Source organism: Python bivittatus, unplaced genomic scaffold (genome assembly GCF_059951505.1).
Source record: "Python bivittatus isolate LINGU-HERP-01145 unplaced genomic scaffold, Pbiv_v1 ctg000220_np1212, whole genome shotgun sequence".
Taxonomy (NCBI): domain Eukaryota; kingdom Metazoa; phylum Chordata; class Lepidosauria; order Squamata; family Pythonidae; genus Python; species Python bivittatus.
This window is the reverse complement of record NW_028277048.1, coordinates 1,236,564-1,263,440: the sequence shown is the minus strand read 5'-3', so window position 1 is coordinate 1,263,440 and position 26,877 is coordinate 1,236,564. Positions and strand designations below refer to the sequence as shown.

The following is a 26,877-nucleotide window of genomic DNA, read 5'->3' as shown; positions in this document are numbered from 1 at the left end:
ACCCCCGTTTAGAAAGAAACCGCATCGAAGTGAAGATTTGCGTTCAGCCCAATTTCTGCACGCTTGCTTAGAAATAAAGTCCTCTCAAACAGAGTGCGACTTATTTCCCATTTAGCGTGCACAAGCACGCGACGAACGCCTGACGTCTGGTCCCTTTATTCTCCTCGTGGCCGTTTCCCTTCTGCATCAAAGAAACCCGGGAAAAGAAAGCCACCCAGCATTCGGCGCGGAACGCTTGAAACCGGCGCCGCGCTCAAAACGAACAGACACGCATGCCGGCGCCTCCGCTCTCCAAAAAGGGAAATAAAATGGCGGCGAAAAAGAGGGCGGGGAGAAAAGGAGAGATGCGCTCTTTTAACCCTCTAGCGCGCGAGGCTTAGTTCACGCCCCCTTTCTCCATTCTGATTGGAGGAGATGCCTATCTCCGGATCACGTGAGCGAGCGATCTCCCTTTCTCCTTCGTGCCACCCCTCCCCCCACGCTGCAGTTAGAGCCGGACGAAGTCGTCGGTGTTGCCGCTTCTGCGCGGGAACCGAACGCTCGAACGGCTGATCGACCGAACGCTTCGCGTGGGGATAGTTAGTACCGGTCGCCGTCGACGGGCCCTGCCCGGTCGGTAAGTAGGCGGCCGCGCAGCGTAGGCAGGCAGTGCTGAAGCTGATGATTTCCTCAGTGGAATAGGTTGGCCCGGGCGTGCGTGAAACATGCGTGGCGATCGGGTGGAGTGTCGTGGCATGGCGGGCGGATGGATGGATCTGCGGGTCACGGAGAACCTCCTGTCTGTCTCGCTCGGCACTCGCGCGCGCTCCATTGTGTTGAGGAAACAAAATGGCGGCGGATGGGCCAGGAGGCGAGGGGTGGAGAGTGAGCGGGGGAGAACGGTAATGGCGCGTGAGCGGCTTAACGGAAAGCGGGCAATAGTTGGAAGTGGGCGCGCTCGTTTGGTCTCCTGGCCTTCTAAACCTTGAATCGATGGAGTGGCACCTCATAATGACGCCTTTGCTCCTCCTGGTTACCGCAGCCTCCGCCCCCCCTCCCCGGACATCTTTCTCTGGGCTGCTGCTTCTGCCCTCGAGGTCCCCTTGAAGGGAAGGGGTGGTTTAGGCCCAGGGCCTGGGTCTCTTTCCAGGTAGCCACTAATGACATAATCGACCGTCCAACTTCGCATGGTTGCGCTTCTGGGGCCTGTTCCGTCTGGCCTTCCCCGCCTCCGGGTGGTTTCGCCTCTGCCTTTCTGTGGAGAGTACACGGTATTTTCTCGGCTCCGCGTCCGCTAAAGCTCGCTTATGTGTGTGCCCTTTGCCACCCTACTTGTTGGAAGCCGCCTTTAGAGCCTTAAGGCTCCAGACGCGTGGTGAAAAATGGGGCATGAACTTGTTCCCTCTTCCCTTGAGGACACGTCGTCTAGGCCCTGGCGGATGTGTGTCTGCGGGCATAGGAATCTTTCTTTCGGGATCGGAAGGTTTTGCCAGTAACCCCAGCTCCCTCGTGAAGTAACGGCCGGGCTGAGTTTTCTTTTGCATAATGTTTGCTTATAATTAATATATCAGTGGAATGATCAGGCAAATTGTTTCGAGATTACTGATAGAGACACAGTGTGAGGTTCTATCTATGTGATAGTTGTTTTCTCAATTAGCGTTCCACTTTTGTTTAAAGAGCAGCACAGCTTTTAAGCTTGGCCGGATATCCCAGTTTGCAAATAGCATGCTCCAGGATATCCAAATGTGAGACTTAGTGGTTGTGTTTGGACTGCACAAATTCAGTTGTTTTGTTGGGGTAACTGTATACGTTGTGTTTTGTTGGGATAATTGTATACATTGAACTTTGTGATAGAAATTCTGCTATTGTTTGGGGGTGAAATTCTTGTGATTAGTAACCTCCATATTTTAAATGGGTCCAATGTGCTACATGTCAAAAACTCTTTCTGTTATAAACCAATCTATTCTTAATGTGATATGCATGATGCACAGTCACATCGTTAATGTAAATGTTTGATTCTCTACCAAATTGCAAACCTTTCTGTTCTCTGAAGTTGGTGATGTTTTAAAATTCTTTTCAGAGTACCTGAACACAGTGCTAGTACAGCTTAAAAGACACAAGTTATTTCCTTTGGGGGAAAATCATCAAGGATCTGAAGGAAGCAAAATGGTAAGAATTTGCCATTCAGAAATGAAATGCAATACCATGTATTTTTGTTTTACTTATTTTACGTTTTAAATTTCAGCGGCCAATGCGTATTTTTGTAAATGATGACCGCCATGTTATGGCAAAGCATTCTGCAGTTTATCCAACTCAAGAAGAACTGACAGCAGTTCAGAACATGGTCTCTCACACTGAGCGTGCTCTCAAAGCTGTGTCTGACTGGATTAACGAACAAGAGAAAGGTAATAGTGAACAGCCAGAACCTGAGACCATGGAGACCGTAGCTGAAGAAGAGAACAAAGAAGGAAGGTATGTAACTTTATTCATAACTTGCTGTTGTATTCATAACAATCTTAGAGATGCTGACAAGTTTCTCAAAAGAATTTTCAGCTGCTTTAGATGCCAACAGCCATATTGAAGTTTACATTAACATTTTTAAATAGTAATTTTATTGAACATTACAATAAAAAAGATAAGAACTAATACAAACTAAAAGAAAAAATAGTGCAGAAAAAAGGAAAAAAATAAAAAGAAGAAAAAATAGAAAAGTAAGAATATAGTGCACCACCCAGAGTCACTTCTTGTGAGATTGGCAGCCATATAAATTTGATAAATAAATTAAAGAAATATAAAGAAATGACTTCCCCTTTCATAACAACAAATATAAATAATTTTAATAACTTACCACCTTCTCTTAAAGTACAACAAATGATCTCCTCTTCCCGTATCTCATTTCTTATCTATAAACAAATCTTTAAAGCGTTGTCATTCAGTCCTGGTCAGCAAAAATCCATTAAGGGTTAACAACATACCTATTTTAACCTTGATCAAATAAACCAGCTTTATATTCCTCCCTTTTACTTTTAGCAGTCTTGATCCTTACCGTATTTCTCCGACTGTAAGACGATACTTTTTTCTAAAATCCTTACGCTAAAAATTGAAGGGCGTCTTATACAAGGAAGTAAGCCGAGGAGAGAACCACGTGGTTGCAAAACTGCCCATACTTTGTCTCTGCAAACAGGCTTCCTCCTATTGCTAGCCTCCAATCACGATTGAAACTGCCCATACTATCTCTGCAAACAGACTTCCTCCAATCATGAGCCTTATGTAACTGACGTCAGCTGATGCTGAACAAACCAATTGGAGGAAGTCTGTTTGCAGAGACAAGCTATCAGCAATTTCACTCGTGATTGAATGTAATCAGTTATGCAAAAGAGCTGCAAAGAGATGGTTTGGACCTCCTCCCACCGAGTGTATCAGGTAAATGTTACCTAATTACTAAATAAAAATGTGTTCTGCACTATCTTTAAAATATTGATTTCTTAATTTTGGGTTGGAAAAGTGGGGGTCATCTTGTACACGGGGGCGATTTATTGATGGAAAAATACGGTAATTCCGTCAAATAATGTGAAATAATTTTTTCTTTTCTCACAAAATGTTTCCAAACTTTTACAAGTCTCTTTTGTAAATTCAGTATAAGAAAGTTATCCAGGTCACTCTTTTGGTTTGTTAAGACATCAACCGGTTTCATTTTACAGTGTAGCATCTCCTTCCACATCGTTCCCGTAACCTATCATTTTTAAGTCCACTTTCAAATCAGTTCTATTCAGTAAAAGTTGTTCTATAACGTCTTTTAAATGTAGTCTATCTATATAGGCAGATACTCTTAAAATTAACTTCTGAGTCCATACTTCAAAAATATCCTTCAGTACGTCCAGTGTTAAGGTATTTTGCTCCATTCTGTATTTGTAAGTAAAGTTTGAGTGTTCTGCTTTAAATGTAATCTTTAGATCCCTCTGGTTCCTTCTAGTGTCGAACCTTCAAAGTTCCATCTTATCATGTTTTTTTTTAAAGAATTCGAAACAAAAGCATTTTCCCATGGGAAGGATTCTTATAATTAATTCCAAAATTTTATTTCAAATCTATCTGGATCCTTAGTCTGTTTGTAACTTTCCAAAATCAACTTTCTAATCACCCTTGTGCTGTTTATTCCAAAAAAAGAATTATTAAAGTCCCTAAATTTATATTTAAAACTTCTTTCGCTAAGGATTGAAGGAAACTCACCCGGTGTAGTAAACCTGCAGTTATGTAGGTTCCTAATATCTGAAAAGCAGTTAACAAGCAATTTCCAAAGTGATTAAGAAAGGAAGCATGCGAACCCAGTGTCCTTTGAAAAGGTGCCAACCATGGTTGGGGCAAAGATGGCAATCCCTCATCTCCCAGAGCTCTAAACCTGCAGGAGATTGCTGTCTTATGGTCTCCTCGTGAGGAACAGCTATCAGAGCACTTGTGGGTGATCCCAAATCCTCTCCTCATCTGGAGAGGAATCCTGAAGAGCCGGTTCATTCTGCTGTGGTTGTTGGCTCCACTCTCAGCGGAGCTATCTTCAGTTTGCCATTTCTTCTCCAGAAGTCCTTTACATTAACATCTTTAAAAGATTTTCCACCTTTAAAAGGGTAAATGCAATTTTTGCTTTTGTCATTTGTTTCTGAAATGAAAACTTTATTTATGGGAGAGAAAGAATGCTATGCTTGTTTGACAATTCTAGATAAATATTGCAAGACAGAATGCTTTCAGATGCTTTCAAATAATTTCATATAGCACAATCATATTTGTATTTGTTCAGTCCTGTTAACAGGAAAAAGAGCTTTGATGGCTATCCTCTCATTTCAAAGTATGCACTTTTACAAAATAAACACATGCGCTGTAATTGCAGATTTTAAAAATTCACTAATGTTGAGCAAGATTCCATTGCTTTTGATAGTGATGACCTTAAAGTATACATGCAACTATCTAGTTGAATGTTACTTCCCTTGCTTTTCCTTTACTGCTTGGCTGAGAGGAAAAAAAATATTTTCTTCTTACTCTGCATGGGGGAATAAAGGATATTTTTGTAAAAAAAAATAAGATTCCAGCATGGAAACTAACTATATATTTGGCGGGGGATGGTGGTGGAATACTAATAGAAAACTGTAGATGGACTAGGAGTTGAGGAATGGATGAGACTTGGGAAAAGGAATGGATGGTGAATTGGGAAAAGATGTCAGTATGGACTGGGTCATTGTGTTTATGTGAATGCATCTGAGATTATTGTGAATAGAAGCAAAAATGACTACATAAGGGTGAAGGAAGGTGAGAGAAAAGTGAAACTATTTACTTCTTCAATTGGCTGCATCTCACCAGTTTCGATGAGGCAGGTTGCTTACCCTCAAAAACAGACTGTTAGGGAGAATGAGATTGTGGATCTAAATTAACTTAAGGGTAATATCAGCTCCCTAAAAACTGAATTAAAAAAAAAATCCAGCATGCTAACTGTATTAGAATTACTTTGATTAGTAAATAAAACTAAAAGTGTTCTCCATTAAGGATATGACACACAACATCCTTAGTACACTTTTGTCATGTTACACGACAGGTAGTCCTTGCTTAATGACCATTTGTTTCTTGACAGCTTGAAGATATTGTGGCACTGAATGAGTGATAGTTATACTGGGTTCCTGAAGTTACAGCCATTGCAGGACCCCTGCGGTCATGTGATCAAAACTTGGGTGCTTGGCAGCCCGCCTGCACTTTTTTTAAAATATATTTTTATTAAGAATATTAATTACAATAGTAAAAATGAATACAAACTGAACTTAGAGGAAGAAAATAGAATGAAAAGAAAGAATAAAAAGTGTAAGAAAAAAGAAAAAAAATATAAACAAAAATTAATATATAAATAAGTTACTTCCAACCTAAATAACAAGTATAAACCAATTTAATAATTCTTCACTCCCTATAAGGTTAAACAGATATTTCTTCATCCTATATTCCATCCCTTATCTATAAGGAAATCCATAAAACATCAACTTTTCAATCCTGGTGTCAGCAAAAAGTCCATGAAGGGTTGCCAGAACATTACTTAAAAAAAGGTCTTATTTTAACCTTTATCAAATAAACCAACTTTATATTTCTTCCTTTTACTTTTCATCTTTAATTCAGTCAAATATTGTCATAGGATTTGATTTTTCTTCAATTCTTTATCCCATCATACAGATTTCTTCAAGGCTTTAACAAGCCTCTTTTGTTGATCGAATAACATTTTCCAGGTCATTTTCTTGGTTTATTATTTCTATTTCCCTTTTAATTTTTAAAAATTCAGCAAGTTTCTTTTGTATATCCAGTAAAGTGTCCTTTTCCAAATCATTCTCTTGGCCTTTCGTATGTAGTTCCACATTCTGTACTTTATCTTGTCAGATAGAATTTGTTCCATTCATTCCTTCATTAACATTATTTAGACATAGTCTTTCTGTCGAAGCAGGCATCATTACTGACAGTGTTGATATTGTAGTTACTAATTTCTGCCTTCATTCTTCAAATATCTCATTTAATATTTCTGATATTATAACAGTTTTGTGTCATTTTGTAAGTCCCAACTTTAACTGACATCAGGCTTGTATTTTTTTTTCTTCTGCTTAAAATCTTTAGTCCCCTCTAGTGTCCAGTTTCTAAAATCATCACTTTTCTTTTTTTTATATAAGTTTTCAAATACAAAGATAAAAAACTAATACAAACTAAGGAAATTATAAAGAGTTAAAGTAGAAGAATGAGAAGTGCAGAGCCATAGAAAAGAAAGAAAAAAAGAAAGATATATAAAAAATGATTCCCCCCCCTCCAGACAAGTATAAATAGTTTCAGTAATTTAACACCTTCAGTAATTTAACACCTTTCATGAAAGAATTCTCTTCTTCCCATATCTCATCTCTTTATCAATAATCAAATTGTAAAAATTCATCTTTCAATCCTAATCAGCAAAAGTCCATTTAGAGCTACCAAAAATAATAATATGTATTTTAACCTTAATCGAAGAAATCCATTTTATTGTCCAATTTGTCACTTTCTCTAGAAAGTAAAGCAAAAGAAATCCCTTCCCACTCATACACAAATCCTAAAAACCTCATCCTTCAGTCCTGGTCAAAAAGAAATCCCATTGGTAACTACCAGAAACCACAACTTATATTTTAACCATAGTCAATATAGATTCACTTTATAAATCTTTTTACTTTCAAAAAGTTTAATCTTTAATCCTGGCAAATAATGTCCCACAAATTGATTCCTTGCCATTTTCTCTTTGTCTTCTTTCAGGAACAGGCTCAATAGTTTCTCTTTGTCTCTTTTCAGGAACAGGTTCATTAGTTTAACACATCCCTTTTGTAAATTCATAATAAAAAGGCTTTCCAAATCACTTTTCTGGTTTATTATTTGTATGTCCCCTTTCATCTATAAATCCATTTTAGCATCATCTTTTTCCATTTTCAGATCCAGAACATCTTTTTCCAAATCACTTATGATCCATCATTTTTTTGAACTCCAAATCCATATTCAAATCAGCCTCAGTCTGTTTTCTCCAATGAAATCTGTTCTTCGGTATCTTCTATTAAAGTGCCAGACATTCTTTTCAGTAATTTCTGGGTACTTTGCTCCCAAACCACCTTAAACTCTTCTATAGTCAAATAGTATTGCTTCATTGTATTAATGGATCTCTTCCCCCTTAAATGCAATAGGTTGTTCTCTCTGGTTCCCTCAGTCAAGTCCCCTTATCTGGTTATTTTCCAGACAAAACTTTCCCACTGGAAGATTTCTTAAGTTAGTTTCAAAATCTTCATATATTTGTTTAGTAATTTTTAAACACCCCACAGGAAATATTCTTTCAAGTCCATCTAGCCTTTTAACTTTTCAACCCCTTTTGCTGTTCAAAAAGTAAATTTTTTCTTTTTAATCCTTAGACTAACACGTAGCTTCTTTCATCCAAGGTAGAAGTTTAAGTTTTATACTTAAACATATCCCAGTGTAATAAAACTTGCCCTTCAAAACAACTTCCTAAAATAAGTAAGAGAGGAAGAAGGTGAACCCAGTGTTCCTTTAAGGGCACTGAACCACAGCTTAGGCAGGATGTTTTTCTCTCAGCTCCCAGAATTCTCAAACCCACTGGAGATCACTATTTTCGGTCTTTTCACAGGGAGATTCTGTTTGGGACAAACTAGTGGGCGATCCTTGTCCTCTTCTTTATCTAGAGAGGAATTCTGAGGAGTCGATCCCTTCTCCAGCTCCTCTTTCTGCCATGGTCATCAGCTCTGTGAAAGTGGAGGTGTCTTCAGTCCATTACTGTCCCTTATCTTTTCTGATGACTTGCAATAACCAGGATAGTCAAAATAAGTTTGTTTCCTAAGGGAAGTTGTTTATTTTTTTATACTTAAACATCTTATAGTAAAAGTCAATATTCCAAATTTCATCTGTTTATCTTCCTTCCCTTCATCTGTTTATAACTTTCTTAGATCAAAGTTTTATTTAGCTTTTTGCTGTTTATTTCAAAATATTTAAATTCTTAAGCTTGTAATTAATTTTTCTTTTGTTCAGAGTTGAAGATAAACTCCCCCAATGAAGACTTTTCAAACTTGTCTCTAATAGCTTTAAGATGGTTAATAGGCAATTTCTGAAAGTGATTAGAAAGTGAGGTTTGCAAACTTAGCGTTGTTTAAAAGGCTCTGCTGTGATTGTGAGCAAGATGGTCAGTCCCATCATCTCTTGGCATTCAAACCCATGGAAAACTGCTGTTCTGCAGTGTCCTTGTGAGGAACAGCCATCTGGAGCTCATGTGGGCAGTCTCCCATCCTCCCCTTATCTGGAGAGGTTCAAGGAACTGGTCTGCTCACCGATTCCTTTGTCGTTGCCACAGTCGTTGGCTCCACTTTTGTAGAGCTATATTCGGTTCGCCATACCTCCCTTGGAAATCTAGACTGCCTGCACTTACTACTGCAAGGACACTTCATCTCCTCCCACCTACCCGTTTCCTCCCAACTCTGCCCTTTCGGTCGTCCTGGTCTCCGCTCACTCTGCCAGCCCTGCCACCCCCAGTTGACCTTTGCTGTCTTCCTCCTGCTGCTGAGAAGGCGCGCCCAGCCTGGCCCTTTGCGGGGCATCTGCTGGCTGCATCAGGCATTCTTCCTGAGGCTGTATGCGGCCTTGTCCAAATCACATGCAGCTTTCTTGCGAGGCCTTCCAAAGCCCCATGAGAAAGCTGCATGCAGCCTTGGGAAGGCCAGGTGAGGTGTGCCTCGTCAGCATGGGAGGAAGAAAGACAGCAAAGGTTAGCTGTGGGTCAGGGCCAAGAGAGCTCAGAGGTGGCAGAGTGCAGGGGAGCCAAAAGGGCAGAGATTGGGGGGGAGATAAGCAGGTGTGGAAGTTGAAGAGGAGGCGGTCCCTTACCGTACCAAGGCTCAGGGCTGGGAGGTATCAAATTGGGAATGGCTTGGATCGGGGTGGGCCATTGCCTAACGACTAGGTGGGATTCAGTAAATGATAGCAATGGGGAGTGCCAGGATTGCCATCACTAAGTGATGCAGTCATGTGGCGTCGTGCTATATGACTGCATCACTTAGCAATAGAAATTCCCATCCCAATTACTGTTGTTAACCAAGGACTACCTGTATATAACTTTAGGCAAATCATCTCTCTTAGCTTCTTACCTGATCTCCAGATGTGGCAAAATGCTTGGCATGTTATAAGATTTGCAGCTGATTGGCACGTTACCCTTTGGAGGCTCCTGAAACATTGTTTTGTAGATACTTCCTGATTTTGGCATCATTTTGGAATGGAAGTGAATCATTGGGGTACATCCAATATCACAAAAGCATGTCCCATTAACCTCAGCCCGCATGTGCCATCCAAAAAAGGAAAAGGACGTTTGAACTTCCGCAAGTGCAATACTATCTGCTATTCTGCTTGCAGGACTGAGCACTACCCCTTTTGTTTTCGTGATGCCCGGAAATCACACTGTGATATTTCAGTGAGAAATGGTGTGATTTCTTTCTGATTTTTAACGTAACACAACAAAACATAGGTATGCTATGCGAGGGGGAGGCATTTAGTAGGCTGCATGTGCCCTGCCCTCCCCCCATTTGACATAACTCACATTTAATAGCATAATTGTTTTTTTGATGCAGCTTTTCATGGTTTTGGTGTAGATGGATGTATTAAGTCTTCATCATACTTTGCTTAATGGATCAGTTTGCTCCTTAAAACTTCAAGAAAAAAGCTACAAATTTCAGGGGCTGTCCCATCCATTGCCAGCTGCAGTCTTTAGGGGACTGAAAAAAGAAACACTTAAACACAAAGATACATCTCACCACCACAGAAATGTTTGTCTGCTCAAATTCAGGCAGATAATAGATAGTATTTCCCACCATAGATGCCTGACATCACACAGCAATGCTTGCATTGGCTCTCAGCTGCACAAAACAACACGGGAAAGTAATGTGGCTCTTGGGCCACAAAAAATTAACCATCCCTGTGCTAATATATTAACATAATTGCTCTAGCCTACAGTAAATGTTGAAACTGTGGATGGAGCACCAACTTTCTGGAAAATCAAAATAAGTATATTTATATATAAAATATAAACTTTACTAGTTGGGCAGGAATTCCTGTCTGTTGTTCCAGAGAGATCCAATGTTGGAACCTCTAATATGACCAAAGGCCTGCTGGTGCAAGTTCTGGCAAGGCAGAAGGTGGGTGTTCATATTTTTTGTCATGTCCTTCTCTTCAGTTGATATAAATGTTTGTACTACACGCCATTATGGTTTCATGGTGGATTGCAATATTAGGAAAATTATATACCTCTGAGGCTGGCATTACATTTCCCCTAGGTAGAAGTATATCTGATGATGATGAAAAGCTCTGCTAACACACTTAGTGATCAACCCCAAATTGATTCTGCTTTTCCTCTTCAGAGTTAGAAAGATAAAAAGAGCTAAAAAATTCAGCAGGGTCTGTGAGTATGGTACCACGTTCAGATGTCTGTCTAACTTTGGAGAAGGAAATCCATTTATCTTACAGACTCTCAGACCCCATCTGAAAACACGGATCTGTATTGCAACATATAACAATGTATTTAATTTAAAAAATAGACATTTTTTATTCAAACAGCACTAAACAAATGCAACCTATGCTAGGGATGGAGCTGCAGCCAAGGGTGTCTAGCATAGCTTCTAGCCATTTGGGGAAATATTTTGCAGTTTGAAATTGACCTAGTAGAAAACGGGTGGTTTATTGGTATAATTTCACAAATAAATATTGGTGCTGAAAATATTACATTATAATTCTACTTGAACATTATTGAACAGTACAGTATTAACGTTGCATAAAGCTTCAGTCCTGTTTCTGTTCACTACAGAAAGATTCAGCAGCTGCTGGATAAAGTAATAATTTTCTTACTTGTTGCAATCGATGTGCAGGAAAATAAACAGGAAAAATAATTGGTTGATAAAAATATAATACAAAATCATGAATGAACTTGCAAGAACAAAAGCACACTTTAATAGTGCAGCTGAATCAGCTTAGTATCTTTCCTAATTTGTTGAAAAGTTGAATAATATCTCAAGGATTATATATAATTATGTACAATATATAAATATAAAGGATGGTTTGTTTTGGTAAAGTTTAGATATATATATATATATATTTTTTATAGTGAGCAGAAGACTACAGAACACTTGACTAGGACACTTCGTGGAGTGATGCGTGTTGGTCTTGTAGCAAAAGGCCTCTTGCTGAAGGGAGACTTGGATCTTGAGCTGGTTCTGTTATGTAAAGAGAAACCCACTGTTGGTCTATTGGAAAAAGTAGCCGACAATCTCAGCACACAGCTTGCTGTGAGTATAAAAATAGGCTTATACGTACTGTCCTAATGTTATTTTTAATAAAGGTATATAATGAACTGTTCGTTCTGTGTTACTGGACTAACTATGGAGTTTGGTATGCCGGCAAGCTTGCAGAGTTCATGCTGTTCATACAATAGGACCTATTCAGGGTTTTGTGATATCCTCTCATACAGCTATAGTGGACTTAGAATACACCTAGTAGTGCTGTAAAGTCTTTATCATTAAAACTTTCTAGATGTTGAATCATTCATGACCCTTTTTAAAAAAAATACTGCTTAAGAAGTTCTCTGCTTCTGATGTCCCTCCTGGTAATTAACTATGCTGATTTGATTCCATGGTATACTGAACAAATGCATTTATTATATTTATAATGTGCGTGCATATATGTAATTCAAGTAAGTAATTCAAATTACTCAGACCAATTGGGGGCTTCAAGTGTGTCTGTAAATATCCTGTTAATATTATTTTAGAACAATACATACTTCACAAAACTTTTAGATTGCCTCTAGGAATATTCTGTCATGGTTATCAGTAGTGGTTGATTTACTACTGTGAATACAAATATAATGTAAATCAGCAGTGATAACAGTTTTATTAGCCAATAAGTACCTTCCCTAATTTTCTCCAGTATTTATACCACAACTCCTGGAAGACAGTTAAAAAACAAAAGAAAATGGCATTTCTTCTTTCTTGTAGTCAGCTTTTCTTTTTTGCCTGCCCTCAGTAGTAATAGGTCCCCACACACACACACACACACACACCACCCCCCGGGCTTTTCTAGCTAAGATGGTAAAATCACAGATACCAGAGTATACTATTTTTTGAAGATTTGGCCGCTGATGTAAAAGGTGGACATCCCTGAGGTATAACTGATCCTAAATCACTCTTGATTGTATTAGTTATTCTGAAAGGAATATGTTTGTCCGTGAACTCTAAAGTGAATGTTTGGGAAGAGACAAGAAGCTGAGAATCTAAAGTATTTTCTTGTGTTTCAGGCAATTACTGAAGACAAATATGAAATTATTCAATCTGTCAGTGATGCTGCAATTACAATTAAGAATACAAAAGAACCTCCACTGACACTTACCATTCACTTGACATCTCCTGTTGTCAGAGAAGAAATGGAAAAAATGTTAGCTGGAGGTATGGAAGACTGAAAATTGCTAGCAGCCCCAGAAAGAGTTTCCAGACTGACTTCACTATTCATTGTGGTGTTCAGTTTCTTGATTAGGCAGAGCAATTTCATGCAAGTCAACTTTATGTCACAGTGTTATACAGTTTCATGATTATGGACCATCTGGTACAGGCTTCTAGAATTTGAGTGGCATTTCCAAATTAAATGCTTTTTTAAACATTTAGGCCTTTTGGTCTGGCCTAAGCCTTTATACAAGTGTATTAGTTCACTTGTGTGTAATATTGTTTCTTTATTAAATGTGAATATTGATTATAGGTGATATATGTGCAAACCAAAATCTGTTAAAATACTGGTGTTTTAGCTTAAAAAAACTTTTGCATGTTCGTGAAATTCAGTGTATTACATAAAGCAGTTTGTGTTGCAGCAAAAATGATTACCTTTTTGTGTTTTTTTCTTTAGTTTCAGCCTGTTTAGCTGAATTTTAAAATGCAATGCAGAGTTTTGGATAAAGTTACTGTATCTTTTGTTTTATTTAAATGTGGGCTAATTCACATGCATACACAATTACAATCTTAAAATTTGGAGCTGAGCTTACAGAAAGCAGTTCATGTATAGTATTTGATACTACAAAATGTCTGGTATATTATGTAATTGCTATTCTCATGCATGACTGTCATACAAATTGCTGGATCATGTGAGGTGGAATTCACACTGACATTTTCATGTGTGATTTAAACAGTGAATTTTTCAGTAGCCAGGTGAGCCATGCATACGCTATGCTGAAACACTAAAAATTTTTAAATGATTGAACTAGCCTTATCTAAAACCCTGGCTTTTTCCTTTCTTCAGTTTTGCTGCAGCACAGACTTGATATTAATTTGTTCCCTGATTGTTTTATGGTTTGATATCTGACACATCTACCAAGCCTTCTAGTTTGTCGATTTTAGGGACGCTGGACCTTTGACCAACAGGACGCACTCTGTCATGGGCTGGGGCCAGGGCAGTCGAGCCTTGTGGGCGGAGGGGGTTCCTTCTAGAAAAGCTCTTAGTTATGTACTATTACTGGATATAGAATGGGAATCTAATTTTAACCTTCCATTTTTTTGGTTAGGGTAGTTCTATAGCCTGGTTACAATAGTCTAGAAGCTGTCCTTTTCTGTAAGGTTGCTTTCCCTGTATAAAAATGAGTTAATGCCTCACATTGTTCTCCTTACTTAGTTGTCACTTCATAAGGATGAAAAAAATATAATGTATTGAGGCTATACTTCCAGGTACAGGGCTTTAGATCAGAGTTCTGGGAGCCTCAGCTGCCCTTTAGGAAACTGCCTCATCCCCTCTCCACCCGACAGAACCCCCTTGGTCAAACTGTACCTTGTCTTCTTATTCCACCCACGAATAGAAACGCTATCAGTCAACGACTCACCGGACGTTCTGGACAGGCAGAAATGCCTTGCTGCCTTGGCGTCACTCCGACACGCCAAGTGGTTTCAGGTTTGCATTTTGTTCTTATATTTGTCTTTAAGTAGAAAACTTGTAAGTTGTAATTGCCTAAATTTGTTAAAATGTTTTAATGTGAGTTGTAGATGTGCAGAACTTAGCATCTGTTAAAGGCACAGTTGCTAAAGAAGCACTTGAATGAATTTAGTTTTTCAGAGAAATGGCATAATTCCTAGTTGCTGCTTTGTGTTAAGAGTAAGTTTTCATACACAGTAACTAAAATTACAGAAATAAAAAGCTATGGAAATATATACATAGTTTACCCTTGACAAAGTAGCACTACAAAATTTATATTTTGTCTCAAATTGGCTTTGACATTCATTACTGAACCCTTCTTGCTTATTCATTTGTTCTAGGCCAGGGCAAATGGCTTGAAATCATGTGTCATAGTCATCAGAGTGCTGAGAGATCTCTGTACCCGTGTTCCTACTTGGGCTCCACTTAGAGGATGGGTAATCTTATGAGCTATATTTCGTTTTCAGTGTACAAATGTGTAATAAGATAAAAATGTTCTATACATAATGGCAGACTGTTCTATTTTTTTAATAATAAAGAGCTCTTGTAAAATTAGGCAATCTTAAAATGTCCTCATCTTTTCAGAGCTCTTTAGTAGGACATTGGCTGAATGTGGCCTCCATCAAGAAGTTATTGTGCAGCACAGACTTCTGTAGATGATGGGAGTTGGGGAAAATCTTTCTAGGTTTTGTCTTGAGTGTTTAGAAATATGTTACTTAACCAGTCTCCGATATCATTGAACCTCCAGTAAGGCCTGTCTAATGATTGAATTCCAAAACTGATGCTTTTAGAAGTGGACAGTCAATAGTACACTATTGTAGAATATTCCTGGTTTCTTAATGGAAATAATGAATCTTTACTTTATTAATGTGCTTCTAATACTGTACTTATAATGATAGTGTCATATCAATATTTCATGGATGCTGTTAGACTTTTCCCCTCTTCCATTCACACACATATGGCAGACCTTCAGGCAAGCTGGCCTGTTGCTGCCAAATATGTTCACAAGTAATAAATTAAATCCTAATGTTGTTTGTAACAAAATGAGGTTGAACTGAAGACCATGTGCTCATGAATCACCACTTAAAGGATTTACAATAAACTAAATACTGATTGGTGTCAAACTATTTTTGCCATCGTCTTGCAGTTGCAAAGAACTTGCAGTTACAAGGAAAATGGCTGTTAAAGAGATTGAATAAGTAAATCAAAATTCACATACCTATCTGTGATAGGCAGAAAGGCCCAAGAGTTAATGGTAAACTCTGCAACCAAGCTGATAGTTGCATTTCTCAGATTCTGCTGGACAAATGACTCAAGTTTGGTAGAATTCAGGCTTTTGTAGAAGTAACTTTGCAGTCATCTGAAGACTGTGAATTAATTGTTTTGGACACTTATGAATAGAATTTAAACACTTAATATTATATGTGGCATTCATGCTTCCCCATCTGAATATTGTGCCAGAGAAATTATTTGGAAGTAGAAATGTCATCCACATACATTTTGCATATCTGACAACATCTTGTTTCTTTCCTACATCTATAATCAGCTAATATTATTTGATTAATAATATTAATATTTAAATAATAAATTATTTAATTTAAATACATTTAAAACAACAATAATAATAATAATAATAATAATAATTATTATTATTATTATAAAGATTATGATCAGCTAAGATCTTAAGGGTGCTATGCTAGCAGTGGCAATTCAAGAGAGGTTCCTGATACAATTATTCTATTTTATTTCTACCTGCAATCAAATGATTTTCCATACTTCCAAGCTATATAAACAAAACCAAAACATCCACAGTAAGATTCAAAACAATCACAACAGCCTGTTGGGGGGCTGTTCCAAAATACTGGCACTGCCACAGAAAAGCAGCACCATCTAGCCTCAGCCTCTCAAACCTCTTAGAAATGCAGGATTACAAGAAGCTTCTCCCTAGCTGATCTAACTCTTAAGTGGTCAGGCTGATAGTTGGATCAGATGGTCCTGAAGGTATCCACATGACAAGCCATATTCACGTGACAAGCCATGGGTCAATACCAGCACCTTAAATTGTACCCTAAATGTAATCAGTATAAGTGTAGGACCTATAAAATCACTGTTAAATATTCCCAGGGGTGAGCACTAGCAAGCACATAGGCCACCACATTTTGAAACAGTTGCAATTTCCAAGTAGACTTTAAGGGTAGCCCTGTGTAAAGCACATCACAGTAGTCAAGAGGGCATGAGTTACTGTAGCCAGGGCCCCTTCCCCAAGGTACAGCCACTAGCTGAAGCTAGGCATAGGCCACTCTGGCTGTGGCTTCCATGTACTGATGAAGCAGCAGCTGTGAGTCCAGAAAACCCCCCCCAAATAACAAACTCCTTCCTTCTTTCCTTCACTTGCTAGATGGAAAAATCTAAAGCTTTTTTGGCTAGGACTCGTTGTGACAGTAAAAATGAATATACTACCCAAGTTGAATTACCTGTTCCAAATGGCACCAATTGTAATCCCAGACAAGAGCTTGCAGGATTGGCAGAGAAAAATTGACATTTTTATAGTGGGGAAAAACCCTGAGTAAAATTCAAAATTTTGCAAAAATCAGAAGAAAGAGGCGGGCTTGCATTTCCTAACTTTAAATTACAGGTAGTCCTTGTTTAGCAACCACAATTGAGACCGGCAACTCGGTTGTTACGTGAAGAGGTGGCTAAGTGAAACCACTCATCTTACTTCAGCTTTCCTTTGCTTTAACAGACCTGTGAAGGTTGTGGTCACAAAGTTATTTTTTTCATCACTGTCATAACTGCAAACAGTCACTAAATGAGACAGTTGCTGAACTAGGACTGCCTGTATATTGTTGTGCAAGCTGCCTATCATGGATAACAGAAAGCTATGGTCAGAAAGATCTGTATTTGTATTGCAGATTTTGATAATTGTTCTGTTCTTTCATTGTTCCGGAAATTTCTTTTCAGCCTCTAGAGTTGCTTTGTGAGAAGTCAATTGGAACAGCCAATCGGCCCATGGGAGCTGGTGAGGCACTGAGAAGAGTTCTTGAATGCCTCGCATCTGGAATAGTTATGCCAGGTTAGATGGTCCTTGGCTCTTGAGAATTTCAGTGGATATAACAGAAATTTGCTCTCTTAACTGTTACAAATTACTTTTGATCATCTATTTCATTTAAGATTATATATTTAGGGCATGATGATATGTTGAGTAGATGTCCTTTGGACCCACTATTTCAACTCCTGTAATGGGGGAATAACAGACCATATAAGTAGTTTCTGGAGCACTTTTATACTTCAGCAAGCTTGCCACTTTGTTGGGCTTAATGGTCTGCAATTTAGAGTAGATCAGATTATCAGCCATTGACTCAAGAACTTCACTTGGGCTGCTTATAGCGTTGAGTGTTAGGTGATACTAAGGGAATATTCAAGTTTACATAGAGATCCTAGGATAATTCTCTGCATATCTTCCTTGTTTCCTGCCTTCAGATGGTTCTGGTATTTATGATCCTTGTGAAAAAGAAGCCACTGATGCTATTGGGCATCTAGACAGACAACAAAGGGAAGATATCACACAGAGTGCTCAGGTATAGTTTTGATTACAGATGTTACAAAACCGCAATGAGTTCTTAATGGTAGCTAGTAACCTCCATGAGGCTGGCTTTTATTAGAAAAAGGGTCCCATTTCAGTAATGTAGGAGGCTGTTATTGATTGCCAGAAATGAGGTATCAGGTTTTTAACACTTAACATTAAGTTCCAGAGTATTTAACTATGATTTTCAGAAGATGTTTATGTGAAATACTGGGACTGGGTATTGTTTTAATAGATGTTGGGAGCAGAGTGGCTCCTCAATAACATGCATTATATCTTTCTAGCATGCTCTAAGGCTTGCTGCATTTGGCCAGCTTCACAAAGTCTTGGGGATGGATCCATTGCCATCAAAGATGCCCAAGAAACCAAAAAATGAAAATCCAGTTGACTACACTGGTAGGTTTTGAAACTTGGGAACTCTATTTTTCATAGATTTATTGGCATTGGTACTAACATTTTGAACTCTTATCTTACCAGTCCAGATCCCCCCTAGCACAACATACGCCATTACTCCATTAAAACGTCCTATGGAAGAAGATGGAGAGGAGAAGTCTCCAAGCAAAAAGAAAAAGAAGATTCAGAAAAAAGGTATTGAGTTGACAAGAGGTAGGTATGCTTAGTTTTTCAGGTGTTCACTAAGATAGTTGTTTTGGTTTCAGTGTTATGTGTAACTAGATGAATAGTAGAAAGTTCTCATAGAAATGACAGGTCTTTATGCTTTTGCTTGATAGCAGTAAAGTTAAGACTGCATTTAGCAGTTGGCAGTATTAATGCATAGGCTCTCTTATGAAGATGTTGTTATCTAAAAACGATTTCTTTTCTTCAGAGGAAAAGTCAGAACCTCCACAAGCTATGAATGCTCTGATGAAGCTGAACCAGCTAAAACCTGGACTTCAATATAAGCTAGTATCTCAGACAGGTCCAGTTCATGCTCCTATATTTACTATGTCTGTGGAAGTTGATGGCATCACTTATGAAGCTTCAGGACCTTCAAAAAAAACAGCCAAGTTGCATGTAGCAGTAAAGGTAAAGGATAGTTGTGAATATGTGCTTTTGCTTTTAAAAATAGCTTAAATTCTTTAATTTCTTCTCAGAAAATGAATTGGTGTCTTTGCTTGGTCATTTGATTCTTATATCAGCTTTATTTTTGGCCAACTCAAGGGGACATACATACTTTATGCTTACTCCTCCTGTTTTCCCCACAACCACTCTGTGAGGTGAGCTGGGCTGAGAAAAAGTGACTGGCCCATGTCACCCAGCCAGCTTTTATATCTAAGGGAGGACTAGAACTCAATAGTCTGGTTTTTAGCCCAGCACCTTAGCCACTACACCATCCTGGCTCTCAAATTTCACAAAAGTATAATGGATGACTGATTAAGAAGCCGGAATAAAAAGTTAATGTATGTGTATATATGGCCAATGTATGTTTGTGTTTATTATGATTTGGCATTAGCTGAATTAACAAACTATAGTTCCAACTTGTGGTCTTGCCCATGGAGGCAAGTTCTGTAAAAAGAGCCCACTGAGAATATCTGTAACATTTGCTAGTAAATCATAGTTGAATTAACTTTATTGAAAGCAATTATATTAACAATGTAATTTGTCTTCAGTAAAGTTTAAATGTAAATTAAATAAAACTTAGTTTTTTACTTGCTCCCTTCAATATCTGGCATTTGCCATTCAGAGACTAAATACAGTCTCTTAAAGATCTAGTTGAGTGCTGAACAGCCAAAAAATGAAAGATGGATTACTTGTGTTTGTGAGTGAAGATGTGACTGTTCCTTTCAGGATAGGTGGTAGGATTCTTTAAAGTTGCTAAGAAGCTGTACAATAGATGGTATTAGAACAATTATAGTTAATTTCTTCTTGTTTTAGGTTCTGCAAGACATGGGATTACCTACAGGTGTGGAAGGCAGAGAGAGAGGTGATGAATCAGCAGAGGAAACAGATCAGAAACCAGTTGCGGTTGCTGCTCCTCCTATAGTGGAAATTATTTGTACCCCTAGTGCTGCTTCTCCTTCAGAGCAAACAGAGGTGAACATTGCTTACTCTTCTCTTAGGTGCTTCACACCTGTATATTTCATTCCACATCAGTGTCATGTTTCTACTTCATTTTAGAAACTTTTTTTATCATCTATTATCTTTCTTGTATGCTTCTCTTCACTCCACCTGTTCTAGCTCCCTTACCACTGACATTTCTGGGGGTGTTTCCCATTGAATTGCATTTTCTAGAAAACTCCTTTCTGTGAAGTTCTTTATGGTCTGTTCTCTTAGGAATTAGGAAATAATTCCTAAACTATATCTTACCACTGTTTCTCTTATGATATTCTCCCAACTATACATGCAGATCTTAGTGATCCGTGTCTAAATTAGTTAGCTTCTGTCTAGAACATGTTGCCATGCAGAGAGGAGATTTCTAGCAAACTGCCCATTGGAAATAAGAACAGTGATTTTGGTAAGCCTTTGGGTTAGTCTGTGCTGATTTAGTTAGATACTTTATTAATTTAGAGCCAGAACAAAGTAAGTAACTGGTTTAGTGTGCTCTTACCTTTCTTTAATTTGTAAGTTATACTTTTGAAATGTTGAAGGAAACATTAGTGCTTTTTAAAATTTAATCAGACTTATTTTCAATGCAATATTTTTACTTCTTAGAATGTGAAACAGCAGGGACCAATACTGACCAAGCATGGAAAAAATCCAGTTATGGAACTCAATGAGAAACGGCGTGGCTTAAAATATGAGCTGATTTCAGAAACTGGTGGCAGTCATGACAAACGGTTTGTGATGGAGGTGAGATGACTTGGTCCACAAAACTGAATTCGTAATTGCTGTTATAATAAGTACCTTGACCTGCAGCTCCGTTCCTGAAACCATTTCTCATTTTGAAGGTTGAGGTTGATGGCCAGAAGTTCCAAGGAGCTGGTTCAAATAAAAAAGTGGCAAAAGCTTATGCTGCACTGGCTGCATTAGAAAAGCTTTTTCCAGATGCCCCTCTTCCAATGGAGCAGAAGAAAAAAAGAGCCCCTATGCCAGCACGAGGTGGACCCAAATTTCCTGTAAAGGTAGGTACATGCATTACAGTTTATATCAGAAATACCCCTGTATTTCTCTAGAAATTGAGGCTTAAAGTTTGATAGACAGTTTGAAGCACATTTGAATATGCATTTTTCAGACACTTTTATATAAGTATAGAATAAGTGGCCAGGGCCAGGAATAAACAGCTTTGTTATATTTTTCTGATGAGTGGATTTCAATTAATTTCAACAGCATAATCCAGGCTATGGTATGGGAGGTCCTATGCATGCTGAAGTACCACCTCCTCCAAGCATGAGGGGTCGTGGCAGAGGAGGAAATATCCGAGGCCGAGGTCGAGGCCGAGGTGGATTTGGTGGTGCCAATCATGGAGGTTATATGAATGCTGGTGAGTTTCCTTTTATTTACCACTATAACGTTTATAAGCAAATAATATTAAGTTTCCTTATGTAGCTTAATCACCTTTGAAACTTTATAACATGTCTTATGTTTGAGCTTATGTTATTCATAAAGTTTGGAATTTGGTTACTCAATTTGAGGTAGGTGGAATGTTGCCAAGTTCGGCATACACTGGCCATACCGGGTTCTTTAGAATCCCCTTTTTGTGTGTGTCAGAGGATTTACACATTGTGCAAGCATAAAAAACCAATTCTAAATCATTTCATGTAATTGCAAGTGAATAATGTTTTTGGTATTTTCTCTTAGGGGCTGGATATGGAAGTTACGGCTATGGTGGCAACTCTGCAACAGCAGGCTATAGTAAGTGTTTAATGGGAAAAAAAATTGACACAACACTCTGGGATAACAAAACTCAGTATTATATTGCATAGTGAAATGAAGAAAGATCTCTTTAAAACTAATTTTAAATTTCTCTGCTTTAAGCCAAGTGAAGCAATACACCATTCTTGTAAAACAGTTCTCCCTAAAAATACACAATTTTGTTTTGAAAGACCTTTGATGGGAGGGGGGATGACGGGAGCAGAGAAATAAAAAATAATTTTTAAAAATGTGGCACATTTTGCCATCTTCAAAAATTCTAATTTTTTTTCCTCTGCTCTGTCTCCCCCTTTTGTAGGTGACTTTTTCACAGACTGCTACGGCTATCATGATTTTGGGTCTTCCTAGATCATCTAAAAGTATTGCACATAAAACAGCTTTTTACTCCAATTTTCTCGAACTCCAAAACCAATGTGTTCGTGCTGTGTCCCTGTGCTTCACTGGGTTTCTCAACAGTGGCTTTTCACCGCAGCTTTCTGAAACTTAGCCTACAAACAGTGGCAGTTTTAATTGTGACTTGCCTTTGGTCATATGGATGTACACTATTGGGGAGCAAAAGTTCAAGGAATGTCTTTGTGCATTATGCACAATAAGAGCCAACTCTGTTCTGCTTACAAGCAAAAGGCCTCTGTTTGCTTTTTATGGAAAGCATTTTATTTTTACAGAACTTGCAAAAGTGTGCTACCTTTTTGTCTTAAATTTTCAAAAGATTTTGTACAAAACAAACCTTTTAGTCCCAAAAAGTGGGTAAATGCTTGTAATAAGGAGAAATACCTTTTAACAGTTCTGAATCTACAACAACCTAATGTTTTGAGCATGCATAATCTTGACTTGTATGTGAAAATAGTATGTGCTGATTTTAATCTCTGCATCCATTGTGTTTCTTGTATTGGTATAACATGCAGGATGTATAGTCTGAGTTACCCTTGTTGGGTTGTATTATCTCTAACATTTCAGTGGTTTGATTAACTGCAGTGGGCTTGTTGCAGTTCTTGTAAGATGTGGCTCTTTTTCCTATTCTCCAGTACATGTCCCCAGAAGAAGATGTATGTAGTATCACAAGACATGAAAACTACTGAACATTGAAAGGCACAGGGAATAAACTAGTCATTAAGATTTTTAATAAATGGATTGTTTGGTTCTCTTTGCTTCAGTAGTCATATTAAATGCGTTTAGTCTGATCACTGCCTTAGGAACAATGTGAAACCTATTAATTCAATAGTTAATGAAATAAATGCAAGCACAGTGGAGATATAAATTTGGATAAAGGCTCTGAATAAAGTAAAAATTAGTTTTTAAATGCTAGTATCCTGGAAGAAGCAATAGTGCTGGATGTGTTTTAGGAATAACTTGGATTAAGAAGTAAAATTACTCCAAATAACCAGGTTTAAGTTTCCTTGTACATGACTCCTTGCTGAACTGCAGCTGTTGGTTCAGTTTTAACTATAAGCAGATAGTTTTGTGTTTTATAACTGGTAACATATATGTGCTAATAGTATGTCAGAGAGCAGGTGTAATGTCTTGTGTTCCTTTAAGAAAACAAATCTCTGGTTGTAAGTGACTTGAGACATAAACTTCAAATTGAATTCTAAGCAAAGAGCCAAACACTTAAAAATGAATAGGGATATGCATTAATTTTTTTTTTTTTCATGCACAAAAGAAGCATGTTGTGGCTCGGAAGTGCACAATTTTACTTTTTCTGGGTTTTGACCAGGACAAAATCTAGAGAGGTTCTATGGGAAAGGCTAGTACACTCAGTCCTCTCTCCCTCCTCTATATAGCTTGTGCTCTAGCCCATCTGTCAATCTTCCTGTGCATTTCTTCCCATTAGTTGGCGTGCATTCTTTCCCATTATCCTGTGCATTCCTTCCCTGTGTATTCCTTCCCATTAGTGGCTTTGCCATTGCTCTGCTCTGCTCTCTCCCACACCAGAATGCATGTCTTTCTGCCTGTGCCATGCAGGGAACATTTTGTGCAGAGTATATACTGTGTACATTGTTGTAAGTGCTCTGATTTTGTTTCCAGCTGTCACCATCACTTTATTTTACATTCTAGGATTTTCTCTACATCTTAGGACATGTCATCAACCTGAAGTATATAGCTATTGAATATAAGCTTTGGGAGAATTTTTAATTCTAACTTGAGAAATTGCTATTTACAAAGGACTGATATTATGCAAAATGCTATATTAGATTATTTTAAATTACATGCAGCTCAACATGGTGGACTAATGTAATATATAGATAGAGGTTCATCTGTGAACTGTGCAGCCAGTGATACACTTTGCCAGAACTACATACTGTACTCAGTCCTTACAGTTGTTCACAGGAATTAGGACATCTAACCTGAGTCTATGCCAGGTAGGTGTTTTTTGTTTTTGTTCCGCAGACAGCCTACGTAATGCAAATGTTGTTGCTCAATTTAGAAGGGATCAGTTCAGAGCAATTTCACACTCATCTTCATGAACATGTCATATTAAACATTAGTGTCACCTTCACGGTGGTTGACCTTGTTCTCTTCTCTTCAGGCCAGTTTTACAGCAATGGTGGCCATTCGGGCAATGCAGGAGGAGGAGGTGGTTCCTCTGGCTATGGTTCCTACTATCAGGGTGGTGACTACAGCTCTCCTGCCCCTCCTAAGCATGCTGGGAAAAAACAACAACATGGTGGACAGCAGAAGCCTTCTTATGGCTCAGGATATCAGTCCCATCAAGGCCAACAGCAACAATCATATAACCAAAACCAGTATGGCAATTATGGCCCACCACAAGGCAAGCAGAAGGGATATAACCAAGGCAACTACGCTTCTTACTCAAATTCCTACAACTCTCCTGGTGGTGGTGGTGGAGGATCAGACTACAACTATGAAAGTAAATTCAGTGAGTTTCTCATGGATGGTGGGGTGGGAGTTGAGAAAGATTTAAAAAGACATTACATGAGCTTGCTTCTGGTTTGTGCGAAGTAAATATGCTTAAAGCCAGAATGTAAAGACAGAAAAGAAGTGGGAATAATACAAAAAATATTTACTGGCTTAAATACTGCTATTTACGTCTGACTGTGTAATTGTTGGAAATTGTCTAGTATTGCAATTGTCAGGTAAAAACTAATTTAAACTTGTGAAACAGCAGATATCTTTGAGCTGAGAACTAGATGAAGTGATTTAGAAAAAGGTATTTTAAGAATTTAGTTTAATCTGCTTGACAAATTGAACTGAAATATGGCACTGATAGCCTTCCTCAGCCTGATTCCCCCTTGAATCACAAGTTGCTGTGAGTAACATCCAAAAAATCTAGATAGCATCATTTGGGGAAAGGCAGAATGTAGGCATTCTATTGTCTAGTGAACTTGAACAGAATAGTAGAACAATGTTTATCTTCATGTATTGCCAGTTTCTAGCAACTAGGTGCAGAATAGTTTTTCTTTACTGCGGCTACTGTGTTTGAAGACTGTACAGAGAGAAGTGGCGACCTCCTTGTATACAGAAAGTGGAGAAGGCCAATCATTAATTCTGGATGTGTTCAAAGTAGTTTGTATATGTGACTTAATATGCATTCTTTGATTGCAGGTTATGGTGGTGGACGTGGAGGTGGTGGTGCAAACAGCTATGGTTCAGGAGGTGCCTCCTACAATGCCGGTGGCTATGGGGGAGGAGCTGGGGGAGGAGGGTCATCTTACCAAGGTAAGCAAGGTCAGTATAGAGTTAGACACGCAATCTTAAACCACTTGCGTGTTAGGGAGACAAAATTTCCCCACAGGTGTTGCATTGGCTGAATGGCCAACTCTTATCTGTGGTCGCTGTCAGTACTTATCCCTAAGCCTAAGGCAATTGTAGTAAATTAAAAAGAGAAGGTATTCTTGCTCAGCTCTAGGCATTAGAGAAAGAAAGAAGGATGGGATGGGATGGGATGGGATGGGATGGGATGGGATGCTTTGGTACTTTAATCCTGCAAGACTTGGGGCTGAGATAGGTCCTATACTCCAAATCTGCATGCATGCCAGAGCACCTGGTCACCGAGCATGGTAGTGTTACTTATTGAACTGACAAAGTAAAATATTCTTAAGTACTCTGCAATTCAAGCCTAGATGTGGCAATATATATGCCTGTTATTATGTTTAGTTCTGTCTTCTAGATATTTTTATGCACAATAGTTGGCACTTTTTAACTGAAGCAGCAGTTATAATGGTATAACAAGTGACTGCTTTTCCATTTTTCCCAGGTGGATATTCTCAGTCAAATTACAATTCCCCAGCTTCAAATCAGAATTACAGTGGACCTCCCAATTCCTACCAACCTCCCCAAGCTGGATATGGCAGAAATGACCACAGCATGAACTATCAGTATAGATAAACTAGTTTGTTCTCGATGGGTCTGAATCTTTGTTATCTCCTAAACTTGCATAACCTTTGAATATTAAGTTTTATTGCATCACAGTAAACATGTAAACCCTGTTTCCATGTTGCAGTGCTCTTTGTGATATCAGTCACTAATGGTTGAGTACATTGTAATTCCATAATTAGCTGTATTTTGGACATTTAATGGTGTATTTAATGGTTTGTTAGTTTGCCATTTCAATTTTTTTTGTCTAAATAGAATTTGAGTTCAATATCCCTCTTCTGTTTAAATTACATTTGGGTGTTAACACACAGGATTGCTTTAAATAGATAAGGGATGTCTTCTGCTTTTGTGAAGTGAGTTTAAACAAGCTTTCTGTATTTTAATGCTTTAGTGTTTTTCAGTTTTATAAGTGATGATTTATTTTTAAATTTGTGGGAAAGAGTGGGTTTGTATGTCTGGGTCATTCAGACAGCTTCTGGATTATGCTGAATGTAGACAAATAAACATAAACTCTTCATGTGTCTGTCCAGAATGTTATTCTGCCCAAATACTATTTCTTAATCAGTAAAAGAATAACATTAATATTTTTAATTTTTAAGAGATGTTAGCCTGTTATATATTTTATTATTTTTACTTATTTTATTAAAATATCCTTCAAAAGA

At 38.2% G+C, this 26,877-nt stretch overlaps 1 protein-coding gene across 9 annotated transcripts; it reads left to right on the top strand.

Moving 5' to 3' along the window:
• The first annotated feature begins 434 nt into the window (after positions 1-434).
• ILF3 (interleukin enhancer binding factor 3) lies at positions 435-26,877 on the top strand. 9 transcript variants are annotated; one of them, XM_088137582.1, is made up of 20 exons: positions 435-616; positions 2,060-2,148; positions 2,225-2,451; positions 11,651-11,831; positions 12,836-12,983; positions 14,375-14,466; positions 14,829-14,924; positions 17,449-17,560; positions 17,968-18,065; positions 18,355-18,466; positions 18,548-18,658; positions 18,897-19,096; positions 19,946-20,104; positions 20,723-20,860; positions 20,959-21,132; positions 21,338-21,491; positions 21,809-21,862; positions 24,408-24,749; positions 25,445-25,558; positions 26,097-26,877. In XM_088137582.1, exons 2-20 carry the CDS (start codon positions 2,146-2,148, stop codon positions 26,225-26,227), a joined length of 2,646 nt encoding a protein of 881 aa, XP_087993708.1. In that variant the 5' UTR covers positions 435-616; positions 2,060-2,145; the 3' UTR covers positions 26,228-26,877. The 9 variants fall into 9 exon arrangements, with proteins under 9 accessions (XP_087993708.1, XP_015743904.1, XP_015743903.1 ...); XM_015888418.3 differs by having other exon boundaries at positions 24,408-24,758; positions 25,445-25,567; XM_015888417.3 differs by having other exon boundaries at positions 18,548-18,676; positions 25,445-25,567.

Bases quoted from the DNA above. Each gene is read 5' to 3' on its own strand.
- ILF3 (XM_015888416.3), top strand. The intron at 20,861-20,958 runs GTGAGATGACTT...CTCATTTTGAAG, and splicing joins ACAAACGGTTTGTGATGGAG to GTTGAGGTTGATGGCCAGAA. The intron at 25,568-26,096 runs GTCAGTATAGAG...CATTTTTCCCAG, and splicing joins ATCTTACCAAGGTAAGCAAG to GTGGATATTCTCAGTCAAAT.